Source organism: Elgaria multicarinata, chromosome 11 (assembly GCF_023053635.1).
Source record: "Elgaria multicarinata webbii isolate HBS135686 ecotype San Diego chromosome 11, rElgMul1.1.pri, whole genome shotgun sequence".
Lineage (NCBI taxonomy): Eukaryota > Metazoa > Chordata > Lepidosauria > Squamata > Anguidae > Elgaria > Elgaria multicarinata.
In genome coordinates, this window is record NC_086181.1 from 2321837 (window position 1) to 2337798 (window position 15962).

Below are 15962 nucleotides of genomic sequence, written 5' to 3' on the forward strand. Positions count from 1 at the left end.
GGGGGCAGAGAAGCGATAGTAGGGAAGCGTGGTTTCCCTCTCTCTGATGGAGTTCTTTGCCATATCAGAGAAGATAAATGGAGCAACCCCACCTCTACTGAGCTGCATGGGTATATCAGGGAAAACAAGGAAACTAGGAAAGAAGGCTCCCTCAGACAGAGCTGAGCATACCTCTTCCTTTTCAAATTTTCAAATCATTTTCAAATTCTTCAAATAAGAATAGCCACAGCCCAGAGGTTCTGAGGAGAACATTGAAAATGGGTTTGTATTTGAACTGGCAGAAAGGGAATGCACCCTCTGTTTAAACATCATTTCATAGTTGTGCATAACTTGTGCATAAGTCTAATGTGCATAAGATTTTTGCATTGTTAATGGATGAGCTTGATTTTTGCAAAAGAAAAAAGTAGTAATAGCTGGCTTGTGGTTCATGCATCATGTGGCAGCGCAAAGAAAGCAATTCATGAACCTTTAAGGGGTTTTCTCTTACCAAGGAGAGACCGAGGAAGGGCAATGACATCTTTTCAGCCAACCTATTTCTCGTTTTCCCTCACCCAATCAAAACTAGGATGGCTCATAGTAACGTAACTAAGGCCACAGCTAGACCTAAGGTTTATCCTGGGATCATCCAGGGTTCGCCCCTGCCTGAGCACTGGATCCCCTGTGTGTCACTTAGATGAACAGGTTTGACCCCTGGATGATCCAGGGATAAACCTTAGGTCTAGCTATGGCCATACTCTCTCTCTCTCTCTCTCTCTCTCTCACTCAAAACTATAATGCTTAAGGTCCACTGATCTGTCCTAAATGTAAAAAGCATGAGGTCCCTTGATGGTTGTTTTAGTGATCCTGAGAATGTGCTCTGCTTCAGAACATGACATAGCAAGTACCTTGCTAAATCAGATCAAGGTCTACAGCATCCTTTGAAAACATTCTAGTAACCAGCCATTGCTATGTAGTCCATCAAAGTGGCCAGGGGGTCCTCTGGTGAATGGAAGTATTTCAAAGGATACTCTGTGTCATCTGAAAACAAAACTGTGAATTATAGTGACTTAACCTTGATTTAAGTATTAAATCTTTCATCAAAGTAAATCTAATTATATTCCTATGACTCTATTATTTACAACTGTCTATCATCATCAACCCCTCCCTCTCACCATCAAACAATAGCATTAAACAATCTCTGGAAACCATCTGTGTAATGGATGGTCAGTGCATTTTATTTTATATCAACACAGTACAAAAATAAATAAAAATAGGAGGGCATTAAGTTACAGGCACACACAGCTCTGTGACAGTCTTGTCGTATTTATAAACCTCACATACTTACAAACACACTATAATACACATACATACAAAAAGATACCATTTATAAATTAATTTAAGTAATAATAAGCAATCGTAATACTGGTTTTGGTCAACAAATGCTTACAGAAGAGATTGCACACTTTAAAAAAATCCAAAACCCTTAACATACACAGACATGTAGAATTTAACAGGTTTTCTGTTTTCTCTTCTCCCCTCCCCCCAAAACATGTAGAGTTAAGAAAAATTTCAATTTCAAATGGCACACCTTTTCAGTTATTTTTTTCTTTTGAATGTTTTTAAACAATGTTTTTAAACTCTTAAAAACTGTGTACGGTTAAGATCAGAAAAGATGTAGAGGTCTTGAGATTAAACATATTCATTTGAAGGATCTAGGGCCTGGATGACAGCGGGAGATGGGATGTACTTGCAATTTGTGAATGGTGATTTATTGTAATTGTTTTTGGGGTTTTTACAATCAGCTGTTCTAAGATTTTGACCTGTTGTCAAAAGACATACAATGCTGCTTTTGGCATACATAACATTACTGTAAAGCAATGAAAGAACAGAAGAAGGATCTTAGATTTTGTTCTAAAAGTATTAGCAGCATATTAAAAATCGTATTCATTGCTCTTGTGTCCTCAAGTATATCAGTTGTTCCTTTTTTACTATCATAAAACAGTAAACACATAGGGTTGGATCTTCTTTCCATTGATGCACAGAAAGAGTCTCTACCCAGTTTTGGGGAATTTGCTCTTCCACCACTATATCGCAGCTCATCCCATTCAGCAAGACCCCCTAGCCTCCTGTGTAGCATTTTCAGGGGTTTGGAGGGCCTGCTGCAGAGAAGAGAGCTGGAGAAACCTGTTTCCACTAGCCTTGTTGCACAGACCTAAATCTGGCTCCAATCCATAAAAAGAACAAGATAGGTTTTTACACCAATGTATACAACCAAATCACATTTGCTTCCCATGTAGTGCAATCCTATGTGTGCAGGATTGCAGTGAGAAGTAAGTCTCATTGTGTTCATAGGATTGCAAACTTATGTTTTTGGAATCATATGAGCATATGCAGGGGAGGCCAAAGAAAGTTTTGTTTAAAAGATCGGGAATTACTTGCTCAGACACAGACTAAACTTTATTCCGAGTCTTTAAGGCAGGGGTGAGCAGTGGGCATCCTGTGGGCTGTGTGTACTATCCACTGCTCCCTGGTGCAGTGGCAAAATTCTCAGAGGTAGCAAAATAAATAAATAAATAAATAAATAAAGGCTGCTTGTCACCAACTTTCCAGCAGCATGAAAGGATAAAAGGGACAAATGTAGTTTGAAAACAAGGTATTTTTGTCCATTTACCCCTCTGTAGCAGTTTGCCACCGTAATTTCGTGGCAACCGCCAAATGTTTTGCTGCTACTACTGAATTCAGTTGCAGTTACTACTGAATTCAGCTGCAGGAGTTGAGTTGGGAAAGTCTGTTTCCATTAGCCCTGTTAGAGAGGTTGAAAGTGGCCCATGGAAGTGGCCCCAAGGTTGCCCAGCCCATTTTAAGGAGTTCCAGAAGTCAGCAAAGAAGATGAGCAAGAAACTCTGAAATCTCTAATGGAGAATGAAATGATATATGTACCATCCATTTTAGAGCAGCAATGGTCATGCAATGGAGATCTATATGTCCCCATTTCCCCGTCTACTCTGGAGATCACAAAGAAGCCCTACTTGTAACATTAAGGCTCATTTTTCTCCTATAAATCCAAAGGTATGCTTAACAGTCATTGTCCCACTTTTTAATGGCTCAGTTTTTTTCCTAGCTTTCAGGCAATGGCAGAACGTGCTTAGCAAATCCAGCAGCTGTTGGATATGCTACTTCTCTGTTTTTGTCCACCTCAAACCTGAGCTTTGACCTTTCCAAATTTCACAGCTTTTTCTGTTCCTCCTATATTTTTAATGGTGCTCTGCTGCTTTTTGCAAGCTACCCTATTTAATAACATCAAGTATAATACAGCCCTCCTTCTGTCCTTCTGCTAGAATGCCAGCATCCATAACACAAGAAGGGAGAAGCAGCCTTAAAATATTTCAGACTTGTCCCTTTGTGAATCTTCACACTAGAGGTTTGTAGCCTTTTGTCCTTTCTAATGTCTAGCCTGTGAAAACTTAGAAGTGAAGGAGATTATCTCCATACCAAATGAAGTTAAGAAATCTTAAACAGAATCTTAGTCCTGGACTATTGGCATTTAGTACTCATTGTCTTTAATTGAACAAAATTCAGTGTAGCTTTTTATGTCCCTCCCTCAACATGTTTTATTTACATTTACCATCCTTGAAGCTAACTGATCAGAAAAGCTTGATCTCTTTCTTTTGGGGAACTGGAAAGCTAAACAAAATTCAGATTCAGATTCCTACACATCAGAATCAAATGTTCAGGAGACAACGTCAAATGTTTCGTACCAAGGGTGGGGAAAATATTGAAATTCTTACATGCTGGCATATAATTTGCAGGATCTAAAGGGGGGACTATGATTTTGAGAATAGATTTGTGACTATAGAGAAATATTTTAATATAAATCTATAGAATATGCAAAATATATGTACGTTTTGTATATGCTACAGTTCTATATTGCAACTTTTCTTCAGTCATGGTCTCAGAATTGTAGTGAATTATCTGTTCTTTTTATTATTGGTCTGGTTTTCATTAAGTAGGTGGCTGACTAAATGTCCAGGAATTATCCATTCCTAGATGGGGCAGGAGGAATCCATAATAAAGAGTATGGGATTCAGTATCAAACCCAAAATCTAGGTACAATTGGTGAGAATGTAATTGACATGATCTTTGCATTTTCCAGTAAAATAAACCTGACAAGAGGCTATTATTCCAGCTGTTCAGAAAGCCTCAACAGACTCATGGTCACTGTATTCTGAAACAGCCAAGTTATTGTATGCAAAAACAGCTCAAACCTATCAAGCACATGCCCAAACAACTTGCCAGCAAAGTTAATACCATCCTTGCCCTGGGGCCACCTTGAATTGGCTACTTTTTTCTTCCCAAATCTCACCTTTGCTCTTTGGCAATGATGTTTAGAGAGAGCCCCATGGAGTCCAAGATGCTGCCCCTCAGTGAAGAGAACTGTAGAGGTCATAACACACAGAAGGGCATGGGTAGGTCTTGTAGATGCTTGCTTTTTCCTTGCCCACTTCTGGTGCTCTTGTTTTCATGCAATAAAGAGTCAATTTTGGAGAACAATACTGAGCTGACGTCATTTTCCCCAAACTGATGTGCAAAGGAATTACATTTAAAAGAAAAAGTAAATCCCACTCATTGATCTCTTTTCTGGAATACCAAGTGCTGGAAAATCCACTGGATTTGGTCCCTAGTTCTTCTTATGCTGCTATACATGCTGTTATCCTCCTCCACAATCCACTGTGATGAATTAAGAAGTGCAAGGTGATTGTATCCAGTTCACCGATATTTTAGGCAAAAGCAGTGGGTGAATGGATGCTGTGGTCTTGGATTGCAGGCTTGGTTCTCTACTCTTGCTCACCCTTCCACTGTTTACAACAAGTGGGGAGGAAGCCATATCTACCATATTCACCCTTTGTTAGTTTTGCTTCCAAGAAGCCAAGCCAATAAAATTGTGGTGGAAAATAGTGGCTTGTTGTCTTTCCTTGGCCCTGTCCAAACTCAACTTTGTGTCCTGATTTGTTTTGAAAACAAAAACCATATAAAAGAAGGAAAATGTATTGTATTCCCCTTCATCCAAACAGCAGTAAGCCATGTTCACCGATCCAGGCCAATGAGCAGCCTGTTCTTCTCTTCCTGGCTGCTCTCATTCTTCAGGTCAGCAAAGACCTGAGTGAAATAGTGTGGGTCAGCATTGATCTGCAACATTTTGGGACTCATGAGGTTAATGATTGATAGGCAGCGATCCCAAAAGGCCTCTTTACAGCTCTCCACCAAGAAGGGCTTCAGAGGGTAGGAGATCTCATTGCCCATGTAGGAATAGGAGAGATAGAGGCAGGTAAGTAAGACAGCTTGAAGTTCATGATCTGTGGCTACTTCAGAAGAGATGACGTCCCGGCAAAGCATGTACAGAAAGACTACATTGGCTGGGGTGATGAAGCCTTGGTCTTGCCAGCCTTGCAGAAGGAGGGACCGGTCAACACTCCTGAGCCAGAGGACGGGATCTGTGGGGGAGAGATGCTTCAGCCGGTAGCACCGTCGGCAGAGGAACTCGCCCAGACATCGGAGCAGTTCGCTAGTCGAAGCTTGGACAATAACTCTCTTGGGGGTACCAGATAAGTTGGAGTTGGGGTGGGGGGTGTTCTTTATGGAGGAGGAAAGTGTGCTCTTGGAGCTGGAAATCTGGTTGTTGGTGGCTGAAGGCTGGGCACACTGGTTCTGAGCGAAGGTGGAGAGGTTGGCACAGGAGAGGGACTTCTTTAGGTTCTCATTGTTGAGGTGTATGACATTGTTCTGGTAACTGCTGTTGGGCTGCACCTTCTTGGAGTTCTTCTTTTTGGCTGACACTGCCACAATGCGTTTCCAGGGCAGCACTGAGATGATGGAGTGGCGCTTGAGGTTTTTCTCCTTGGCATTCTTGCTGTTCTGGACAGCTGTGTAATGCCCCACCGTTGTTGAACCATCCTCAAAGAGGGTTGCCTTCCGGTAACTGGGTGAAAGAGACAATACAGTGCCCATGGTGCAAGTACAGGAAGGAGGACAGTGAGTTGAACAGAGCTGGGAGCTGTCAGTGTGCTGTCAGAGGGGTGACTCTGCTTCAAATACCCCGTCCCCTCTGCCACTGCCTTTACAGCTCGGGTTCAGACCTGCCAAAGGCAAAATGGTTCAGATAAGGTCCATTTTCTTTCAGCTGTGCAACCCGGGTTTTTTTCTCTGATGGTGCACCAAGACCTCTTTCTCTCCCCCCACTCCTCTCTCTCTCTCTCTGCTTTTAGCCACTATTTCTCTCCAATACCACTACCTGCCAAAATCTTCCTGCTCACTCAGATGCCATGGGGCCCCCCTTTTTATTTAATGGCCTACATCCTGACCTACTGTAGAAGCAGGATAAGATAGATACACACACACACACACACACACACACACACGTCCATGTTTGTATGCATCTCTGTTTTGGGTATGTAGTTCAGAGAGGTGGCCATATTAGTTTGCTGCAGCAAAAACAAAGCCTTATAGCCCCTTTTTTTAAAAAAGCAGTTTAATTGTAGCAGCAGCTTTCATGGGCTAAAGCCCATTGAGTCAGATGAATGATGTCAGATATGCATATATATCTTTAAATAATATATCTATCCATACATATCAGGTGTGTGTGCACATCCAAAGACATCAGTCACGCATTTTATATAATTACAGACACGCAGCTTGCACATTTTAATTTTTGCACCTTCTGGGGTCTGGCCACCAAACAGATGTCAATGATGATGTGTATATACCTCCAAAGCCACCTTTCGCTCTGCCACCATTTCCCTATGACCAATCTTTGCATACGTGTGCATACAAAAACCCCCTCTATATTCCCTCCCACTCCCGCCACAGAATTTTGCTGCACTCTCCCCCCCACCCCCACCCCCCCGGGCAGCAAAAGGAAGGACGAGAGGAAAGGATGCGATGGCGCCTGCTCTTCTCCATCCCATCCCACCCCTCCTCTCGCGGTACTCACCGCAGCGTGCGCTCCTCGGGCCGGCTGAGCGGCGTGGCTTCTGTCCAGGGTCCTGCAGAAACAGCTCCGCGCCGGCTGCGGGGAGGCGGCAGAGGGGCGGGCTAGGGGCCGTCCAATCTCTCCCCACCCCCCACCCCGGCTCTGATCTGCGCTGGAGCGGGCTTCAAGGAACACGGAGCGCTCCGAGCGCCTGGCCCGCGGTGCAGCGACGGAGCTTGCCCCCCAGCCCCCCTCCCGCTCGAGAAAGGCGCGGGGCGTCCGAACCGGCCGCCGATCCGCCTTCCCCAGCACCGGCTCCGTCGTTGCGCCCAGCTGGCCCCACGTCGCGCTCGCCTCGCCTCGCCTCGCCTCGCCTCGGGCCAAGACGGCGCTCGCTGCGCCCGGCTGGCTCCGCCTCCGCCCTGCCCGCGCCTCTCTTCTTCTCGCCGCAGCGGCGACCCATGGTGCCAAGCAGCGCGCCCCCTGGCGGCCACCAGCGGCACAGCAAAACGGCGCGAAAGCGTGTTCTTCTCTGCAACGTGAACACGGCCTAGGAATGTATCTGAACATGTGCAGAGAGAAGAGCCTGACTTCGCGCTGGGTCCAGCCGCGTTGGCAACCTGTAGAAGAGTACAAGCGCCACTGGCCGCCGGAAGCTCTCCTTTCCTTGCCACCGAAAAAGGCTCTGCTTCTCTACCTAAAAGATCAGCAGAACTGAGAGCAACGAAGTTTGGTAAGGTTACACATTTAAATTAAGATGTTTGTAGAATATTAGAAATCTTTACCAAAACAAAACAAAACAAAGTCTTTTGTGGATAAATTGGTATAAGTGGAGCCCTTTGTGTCAAAACCTTAAGGGCTGCAGTGCAGAGCACATGTTTTGCGTGCAAAAGGTCCCGGGTTAAGTTGCTGGAATCTTCAGATAGGAGAGGCTCGGAAAGACCCTATCTGGAAACGTCTGAAACCCTGGAGAACCACTGCCACGAGGTGCAGATAATATTGAGCTAGGCAGACAAATAACAAGGCAATTTCCTATGTCATACAAAAATCTGAGTGATTGAAATGTGATGTGTGTGCTTCTTTCACCATCCAATCACTTATGTGTTGTTTCACACATTTTGGTAGCCAACAGGAAAGCTGTCAACAATCCCACTCCCACCCAACCAGAAGCACTACGTTCAGTTTTCATGGGTGTAGGTTGGATCCAGGGTATGCTTTCCATGAAAGGAAGAGCTGCTCTTGCAGAAGGTTCCTCTGCCCAATTTTTGGGCATCCCCCTCCACACCCACCACAGCTCACCCCATTTAACAAGATCTCCTGACTCTCTTTAGTGTTTTCATGGTGCTGGAGGGGCTGCCGTGGGGAAACAGGGGCAGGGAATTCCACTTCCAGCAGTGCAGTTGATTCAGTGTAAATCTGGATCCCACCCACTGTGTTTTCTGCATACCAATTAAACCTGAGTTGGGCAGCGTTGCAGCCAGGTTCTTTTTTGAGCGGTGCTTCCTCTCTCGCTCGCTTTCGTTAGGAACAAAAGGGCAGCTGTGCATTTGTTGCTTATTTGTTTTGTAGATCACGCTATTAACCTTTATGGGTAAAATGCACATTGCTCCCCAGCCAATATGATGGCTGGGAATGGTGGGAATCCAACATATCTGGAGCACTTTAGCTATTGGATGGTATAAAAATGCAATAAATAAATAACATCTGTGGAAGGTGCTGGGTTGAGGAATGCTGGTTTATGGCAAAATAAATCTGTTCAACTTTTAAAAGTGCCACAAAGCTCTTTTTTTGTCTGTGCTATAAATATTGGCACCTAGTGACAACAGACCGCATTACGCCTCCTAAGGGTAAAGTAGCCAGCTAGCAAAAAGAGTTGCTCAAATCTTTTTGGATGGAAAAACAAGACAAATTCTCCCATTATATAGCAAACACAAGACTGCCAACTTTTATTTTAAAAAATCCTCTGGCATTTCTTTTAAGAGCAGATTTATTCTAAGGACCTGCAAAACAAAGACATGCGAAGTGCCCGTCTGACAGAAAACAATATTTTAAAGGTCAATCTAAACATACTGGCTTTGAGCATGTAGAGAGTAGTCTTCTCTATTTCCTTTTCCTTTTTTAAAAACTATCCTCTAGAAAGTACAGAAATAAAAACACTGAATACACAGGCTTTTTATAGTTTGACATTCTTCTGACAGCAGGCTAAAATGAAGAAATTCTACTAGGTTGGTAGTAGAACATGCAGGAAGGAGTGAATGTTCAAACACTAAGAGTCATTTTCATTCATACAAAATTTGACATAATGATCAAAGACACAGATAGGGGGGCAATTAACTTGTGTGGATCTTAAAACACACACACACACACACACACCTCTAACAGCTGCAGAAATTCAACAGACACATACTTTCCCATTATTGGATTCTTAGCAGTGATGTCAAAATTATTCAAGTATTATGTTTACTTGTTATTAAAGTATTCATGTTTACTGAATGTTGCTTCCCTCCCCCATCTCTCCCCCTGCTTCCAAGGACTCTATGAGACCTGGGTGGCATTGGATAGACAAAAGCACTTTACTACTTTTCTTTTGGGAAAACCGAGTGTGTTAAAGGTATGGTTTAGGTTTTTCAGTGGAGCTATCTGGAAAACGGTCTCCTTTATTTCTTTTTCTTTTTTGTATTGGGACCCACAATGTAATAACATAAAACTGGAAGTGCATTTTTATGTAAAAGTATTATACTAATAATTCAGTTGCTAAATACTCTCTCTTTGTGTATGTGTTGCCAGCTCTACCAAGGCTTACCATGCCAGCTCTACCATAATGCCAACTTTTTGTCTATCTATCTATCTATCTATCTATCTATCTATCTAACCTAATCTGAGCCATGGAGGTTCACTATCCAGCTCACAAAAGCTTAAGCTCCATCCATTGGAGGGCGAGCCACATGAAGGGGGAGCCACTCTTCATCTCTGATTGGAGATCGGAGATAATATTGGAGATTCCAAATTACTTGCTCCCCCCTATTTAATGTCCCATTGGAAGGGCAAGTGGTGTACTAAGTCCCTTCCCTGATTGAAGGCACCGGGTGCAAAAGTGAGCCTCCACCCAGTACAATGAAGCTGGATGGAAAGACGACTGCTTTACTCAACTTGGACTTTTTCCTTGGCTTCACCTATCGGAGAAGGCCATCCTGGCCGACACAGCAGGTGGATCATCCACCCATCACTTTGGCCAGGGCAGCTTCACTGCGTGTGATAACGGGCTCAAGTTAAAGGAAGCCAGATTCCAGCTGGACATCAGGAAAAACTCCCTGACTGTTAGAGCAGTACGACAATGGAATCAGTTACCTAGAGAGGTTGTGGGCTCCCCCACACTAGAGGCCTTCAAGAGGCAGCTGGACAACCATCTGTCAGGGATGCTTTAGGGTGGATTCCTGCATTGAGCAGGGGGTTGGACTCGATGGCCTTGTAGGCCCCTTCCAATTCTGCTATTCTATGATTCTATGATATGATTCTATGATCCTTCTGCAGCTGGCACCTTGGCCAGCTCAGCTTTACCTGTTGTTGTTTATTCGTTCAGTCGCTTCTGACTCTTCGTGACTTCATGGACCAGCCCACGCCAGAGCTTTCTGTCGGCTGTCGCCACCCCCAGCTTCCCCAAGGTCAAGTCTGTCACCTCCAGAATATCATCCATCCATCTTGCCCTTGGTCGGCCCCTCTTCCTTTTGCCTTCCACTTTCTCTAGCATCAGCCTCTTCTCCAGGGTATCCTGTCTTCTCGTTATGTTATTATTATTATTATTATTATTTATTTATATAGCACCATCAATGTACATGGTGCTGTACAGAGTAAAACAGTAAATAGCAAGACCCTGCCGCATAGGCTTACAATCTAATAAAATCATAGTAAAACAATAAGGAGGGGAAGAGAATGCAAACAGGTACAGGGTAGGGTAAGCAGGCACAGGGTAGGGAAAAACTAACAGTAGAAAGTAACAGTAGAAGTCTGCACAACATCAAGTTATTATTATTATTATTTATTTATTTATTTATTTATTTATTATTATTTATTATTATTATTTATTTATTTATTATTTATTTATGTGGCCAAAGTACTTCAGTTTTGCCTTTAATACCATTCCCTCAAGTGAGCAGTCTGGCTTTATTTCCTGGAGTATGGACTGGTTTGATCTTCTTGCAGTCCACGGCACTCTCAGAATTTTCCTCCAACACCACAGTTCAAAAGCATCTATCTTCCTTCGCTCAGCTTTCCTTATGGTCCAGCTCTCGCAGCCATAGGTTACTACGGGGAATACCATTGCTTTAACTATGCTTGGACTCTTCCCACACACACACACACAGGGCAAACTGTCATCTTGGCCCTGTGGGGAAGAAGAAAGAGCGAGGGGACAGGAGCAGGCAGAAGTAACATCGGGGCCTGCTCCTGCTGGACTCTTCCCCCCCCCACAGGGCAAACTGCCATCTTGGCCCTGTGGGGAAGAAGAAGGACCGAGGGGACAGAGCAGGCAGAAGTAACATCGGGGCCTGCTCCTGCTGGACTCTTCCCCCCCCCCACAGGGCAAACTGCCATCTTGGCCCTGTGGGGAAGAAGAAGGACCGAGGGGACAGGAGCAGGCAGAAGTAACATCGAGGCCTGCTCCTGCTGGACTCTTCCCCCCCCCCCCCACAGGGCAAACTGCCATCTTGGCCCTGTGGGGAAGAAGAAGGACCGAGGGGACAGGAGCAGGCAGAAGTAACATCGGGGCCTGCTCCTGCTGGACTCTTCCCCCCCCCCACAGGGCAAACTGCCATCTTGGCCCTGTGGGGAAGAAGAAAGAGCGAGGGGACAGGAGCAGGCAGAAGTAACATCGGGGCCTGCTCCTGCTGGACTCTTCCCCCCCCCCCAGGGCAAACTGTCATCTTGGCCCTGTGGGGAAGAAGAAAGAGCGAGGGGACAGGAGCAGGCAGAAGTAACATCGGGGCCTGCTCCTGCTGGACTCTTCCCCCCCCCCCCACAGGGCAAACTGCCATCTTGGCCCTGTGGGGAAGAAGAAGGACCGAGGGGACAGAGCAGGCAGAAGTAACATCGGGGCCTGCTCCTGCTGGACTCTTCCCCCCCCCCACAGGGCAAACTGCCATCTTGGCCCTGTGGGGAAGAAGAAGGACCGAGGGGACAGGAGGAGGCAGAAGTAACATCGGGGCCTGCTCCTGCTGGACTCTTCCCCCCCCCCCCCACAGGGCAAACTGCCATCTTGGCCCTGTGGGGAAGAAGAAGGACCGAGGGAACAGGAGCAGGCAGAAGTAACATCGGGGCCTGCTCCTGCTGGACTCTCTCTCTCTCTCTCTCTCTCTCTCTCTCTCTCTCTCTCTCTCTCTCTCTCTTTCTCTCTCCTCCCTCCCTCCCTCCTTGACTCCTTTTCCTTTTGTGCCATGTCTTTATTAGATTGTAAGCCTGAGGGCAGGGACTGTCTTTTTTGCTAAGTGTAAGCCGCTCCGAGAGCCTTTTTTGGCTGAAGAGCGGGGTATAAGTATGATAAATAAATAAATAAATAAATAAATAAACTATGCGGACCTTTGTTGTCAGTGTGGTGTCTCTGCTCTTAACTATTTGATCAAGATTTGTCATTGCTCTCCTCCCAAGAAGTAAACGTCTTCTGATTTCCTGGCTGCAGTCAGCGTCTGCAGTAATCTTTGCGCCCAGAAATACAAAGTCTGTCACTGCCTCCACGTTTTCTCCCTCTATTTGCCAGTTATCAATCAAGCTAGTTGCCATAATCTTGGTTTTTTTGAGGTTTTAACTGCAACCCAGCTTTTGCACTTTCTTCTTTCACCTTTGTCATAAGGCTCCTCAGCTCCTCCTTGCTTTCAGCCATCAAAGTGGTGTCATCTACATTTCTGAGATTGTTAATGTTTCTTCCTGCGATTTTAACTCCAGCCTTGGATTCGTCAAGCCCAGCACGTCACATGATGTGTTCTGCATACAAGTTGAATAGGTAAGGTGAGAGTATACAACCCTGCCGTACTCCTTTCCCAATCTTAAACCAGTCCGTTGTTCCGTGGTCTGTTCTTACCGTTGCTACTTGTTCATTGTACAGATTCCTCAGGAGGCAGACAAGATGACTTGGTATCCCCATACCACCAAGAATTTGCCACAGTTTGTTATGATCCACACAGTTAAAGGCTTTAGAATAGTCAATAAAACAGAAATAGATGTTTTTCTGGAACTCCCTGGCTTTCTCCATTATCCAGCGGATATTGGCAATTTGGTCTCTAGTTCCTCTGCCTTTTCTAAACCCAGCTTGTACATCTGGCAATTCTCGCTCCATGAATTGCTGGAGTCTACCTTGCAGGATCTTGAGCATTACCTTGCTGGCATGTGAAATAAGTGCCACTGTCCGATAGTTTGAACATTTTTAGTGTTTCCCTTTTTTGGTATGGGGATATAAGTTGTTTTTTTCCAGTCTGATGGCCATTCTTGTGTTTTCCAAATTTGCTGGCATATGGCATGCATCACCTTGACAGCATCATCTTGCAATATTTTAAACAGTTCAGCTGGGATACCATCGTCTCCTGCTGCCTTGTTGTTAGCAATGCTTCTTAAGGCCCATTCAACCTCACTCTTCAGGATGTCTGGCTCTAACTCACTGACCACACCGTCTGAGCTATCCCTGATATTATTATCCTTCCTATACAGATCTTCCGTATATTCTTGCCACCTTTTCTTGATCTTTTCTGTTTCTGTTAGGTCCTTGCCATCTTTGTTTTTGATCATACAGCTTCACCTAACCCTCCCCAATTGGGAGCAGCCAAAGCCTGGGCAGATGACACTGGTCCCTAGCTGAAGCATCAGGTGGATGAATCACCCTTGGCCAGGGACCAAAGACCCTAATGTCATTTGGCCCATGGAGATAAGTATGTAGTCTGAGGAAGAATCCTGCACATCTTAAATCCTACACCAGAATCCTGCACCCTGTGCTTCTGGTACAGGTCTTAGTCTCTGCTGCCGTCTAGTGGCAGGAACAGTCAACAAACCACTCCCCCCACTGATTTTGTTTTTTTGCAAATCAGGGCAGGGTCAGTTTTAAATGATGGGACCTAGTCACATTAAGTTGGTTCAGCCAGTGAAAACAACTTAATGTGAGTCACCTGTTATTTGCTCTGTGAGCATATGATGGTCTGCTACAGGTTGGATCACTGTCACACCTTTCCTAACTTTTTAATTGTTTCCCCTCCTTTTAAATTTTTGATATTGTGCATATCCATCTGCTCAGAGTCTTCAATGATTAGTTTTCCCCCAGTTGTGCCTATATCTGTTTAGTTTGCCATCCTTTACAGAGACATCTTCTCAAGGCCCCCTCTGCACCCCTGAAGATCTGGTCATCGAATTCTGCCTAAAGAAGGATTTGTGACAAAAACAGGCAATCTAGTTTCAAGCATGCAAGGCTTTCTGGCAAATGTTGTTTTCATGGCCCCAGAGGTGGCCAATTTGTACATGGCAGAAAATGAAAGGGAACTTTTTCCATCAGAGGGCCAATATGTAAAAAAAATCTTCCGGTATGGCTGAGCTACTCTGCCACATTACAAGTACCCTGATGGCAACTAATACCATTTGGCGGGGAAATGGGGAGGATTTACAACAATTTATAATGTGGGTAAATTCTAAGGATAAAAATATTAAATTTCCTATCCTATGCTGTGGTTACTTCCAGATTCACCAATACTTTGGAGCTAAATAGCAGAGTCCCAGATTTGTCTGTTCATCAATAGACACATGGAATCGATGCAGCTGATACTATCATGCAACTAAAGCTACCCTGCCATTATTACAAGTACCCTGCTGGAAACTAATACCATCTACACAGAATGATATAATTAAAACAGCACTCATCAAATTTAAAGTCCTATAAATTAGCAATTTCCTGTCCTTTCTCACTCTAAATTGGCACAGGGCATCTGCAAATCTGCAGAGCAGACAAACAAACACATGGTTAAAGGACAGTATTGATTTTTTAAAAAAAGAGAAGCAGAAAGAATAAAAATAATACCAATTCCCAAAGACAGACAAAGTAAGCAGGAGAGATGAATGAAGAGAGAAAAATGGTTTTTCCTTCTGTACAGAAGGAAACAACAAGTATTATGACTGGGGGAAGAGGGGAAGGACAAACTACACACCCTTATAGAGCCTACAATCAATTTTTTTAATATATATTTTTTGTTTTTAAATAGAAGCAGAAATAAATAGAGGCAACAGATAACAATAAGAGAGATGAGGGAAAGCTCATCTCTCTTATTGTCCCACGACCCAAATACACACTCCAAGACTCCAACCACAAGCCTAACTAACTAGCTGTCCAGTCCAAATCAAGGATCCTACTCCTACCAAGTCTAACCCACAAAGAGCAAGAATGGAAGAAGCTTGATCTCCTGATTCTCCTTAAGCCCTCCTCCACCATTGCGATTGGAGGCTGCTGGAGACAATTGGGAGCCTTCAGGAGGATTGGGGGATGAAGTTGTCAATTAACAGCCAATTCCCCCCTGCAAACTCCTCCCCCCTCCCTAATTTAAAGAAACAGATATTACAAGCACGGAAAAGCTGTCTGCTCTTAAAAACAGATCTGAATCTCCGAATCAGTCCGAGTCATTTCGGAGAGACCCAATTCAGATTGATTCGGACCTCCCCCGACTCGACTCGGATTTGTTTCTGAGTCTCCCCCAACTCACCTCGGATTTGGGACTCGGAACCGAGGCGATGCACCGCCCTACTTAAGACCTCCAAAATCGCCAGAGAGAAGGCCACCCTGCATCATGTCACCTTGAACTGTGACCAACCTAACTTAGCAGTGATCTAGTCCCACTAAGCCAGCTGAGTAAGTATTATAGCCCCCCGCCCCCATTGGGTGTTGCCGGTCACCTCCAGTGCAAGCCTTCTACTGACCTTGCAGCCCACTATGAGGGTTACAGAAGGGTAAAATGAGTTGCTCCTTGGATGTACAAGGTTTTGAAGTGTCCCCTGGTTC

The 15962-nt window shown here is 44.7% G+C and overlaps 1 protein-coding gene across 1 annotated transcript; it reads right to left on the bottom strand.

Moving 5' to 3' along the window:
- Positions 1-4909: 4909 nt before the first annotated feature.
- On the bottom strand, positions 4910-7068 carry CDK5R1 (cyclin dependent kinase 5 regulatory subunit 1). Its single transcript, XM_063137546.1, has 2 exons — positions 6968-7068; positions 4910-6113 (listed from the first exon to the last, which is right to left on the bottom strand). The coding sequence occupies exon 2, from the start codon at positions 5983-5985 to the stop codon at positions 5065-5067; it is 921 nt and encodes a 306-aa protein (XP_062993616.1). The 5' UTR covers positions 5986-6113; positions 6968-7068; the 3' UTR covers positions 4910-5064.
- Positions 7069-15962: the final 8894 nt, after the last annotated feature.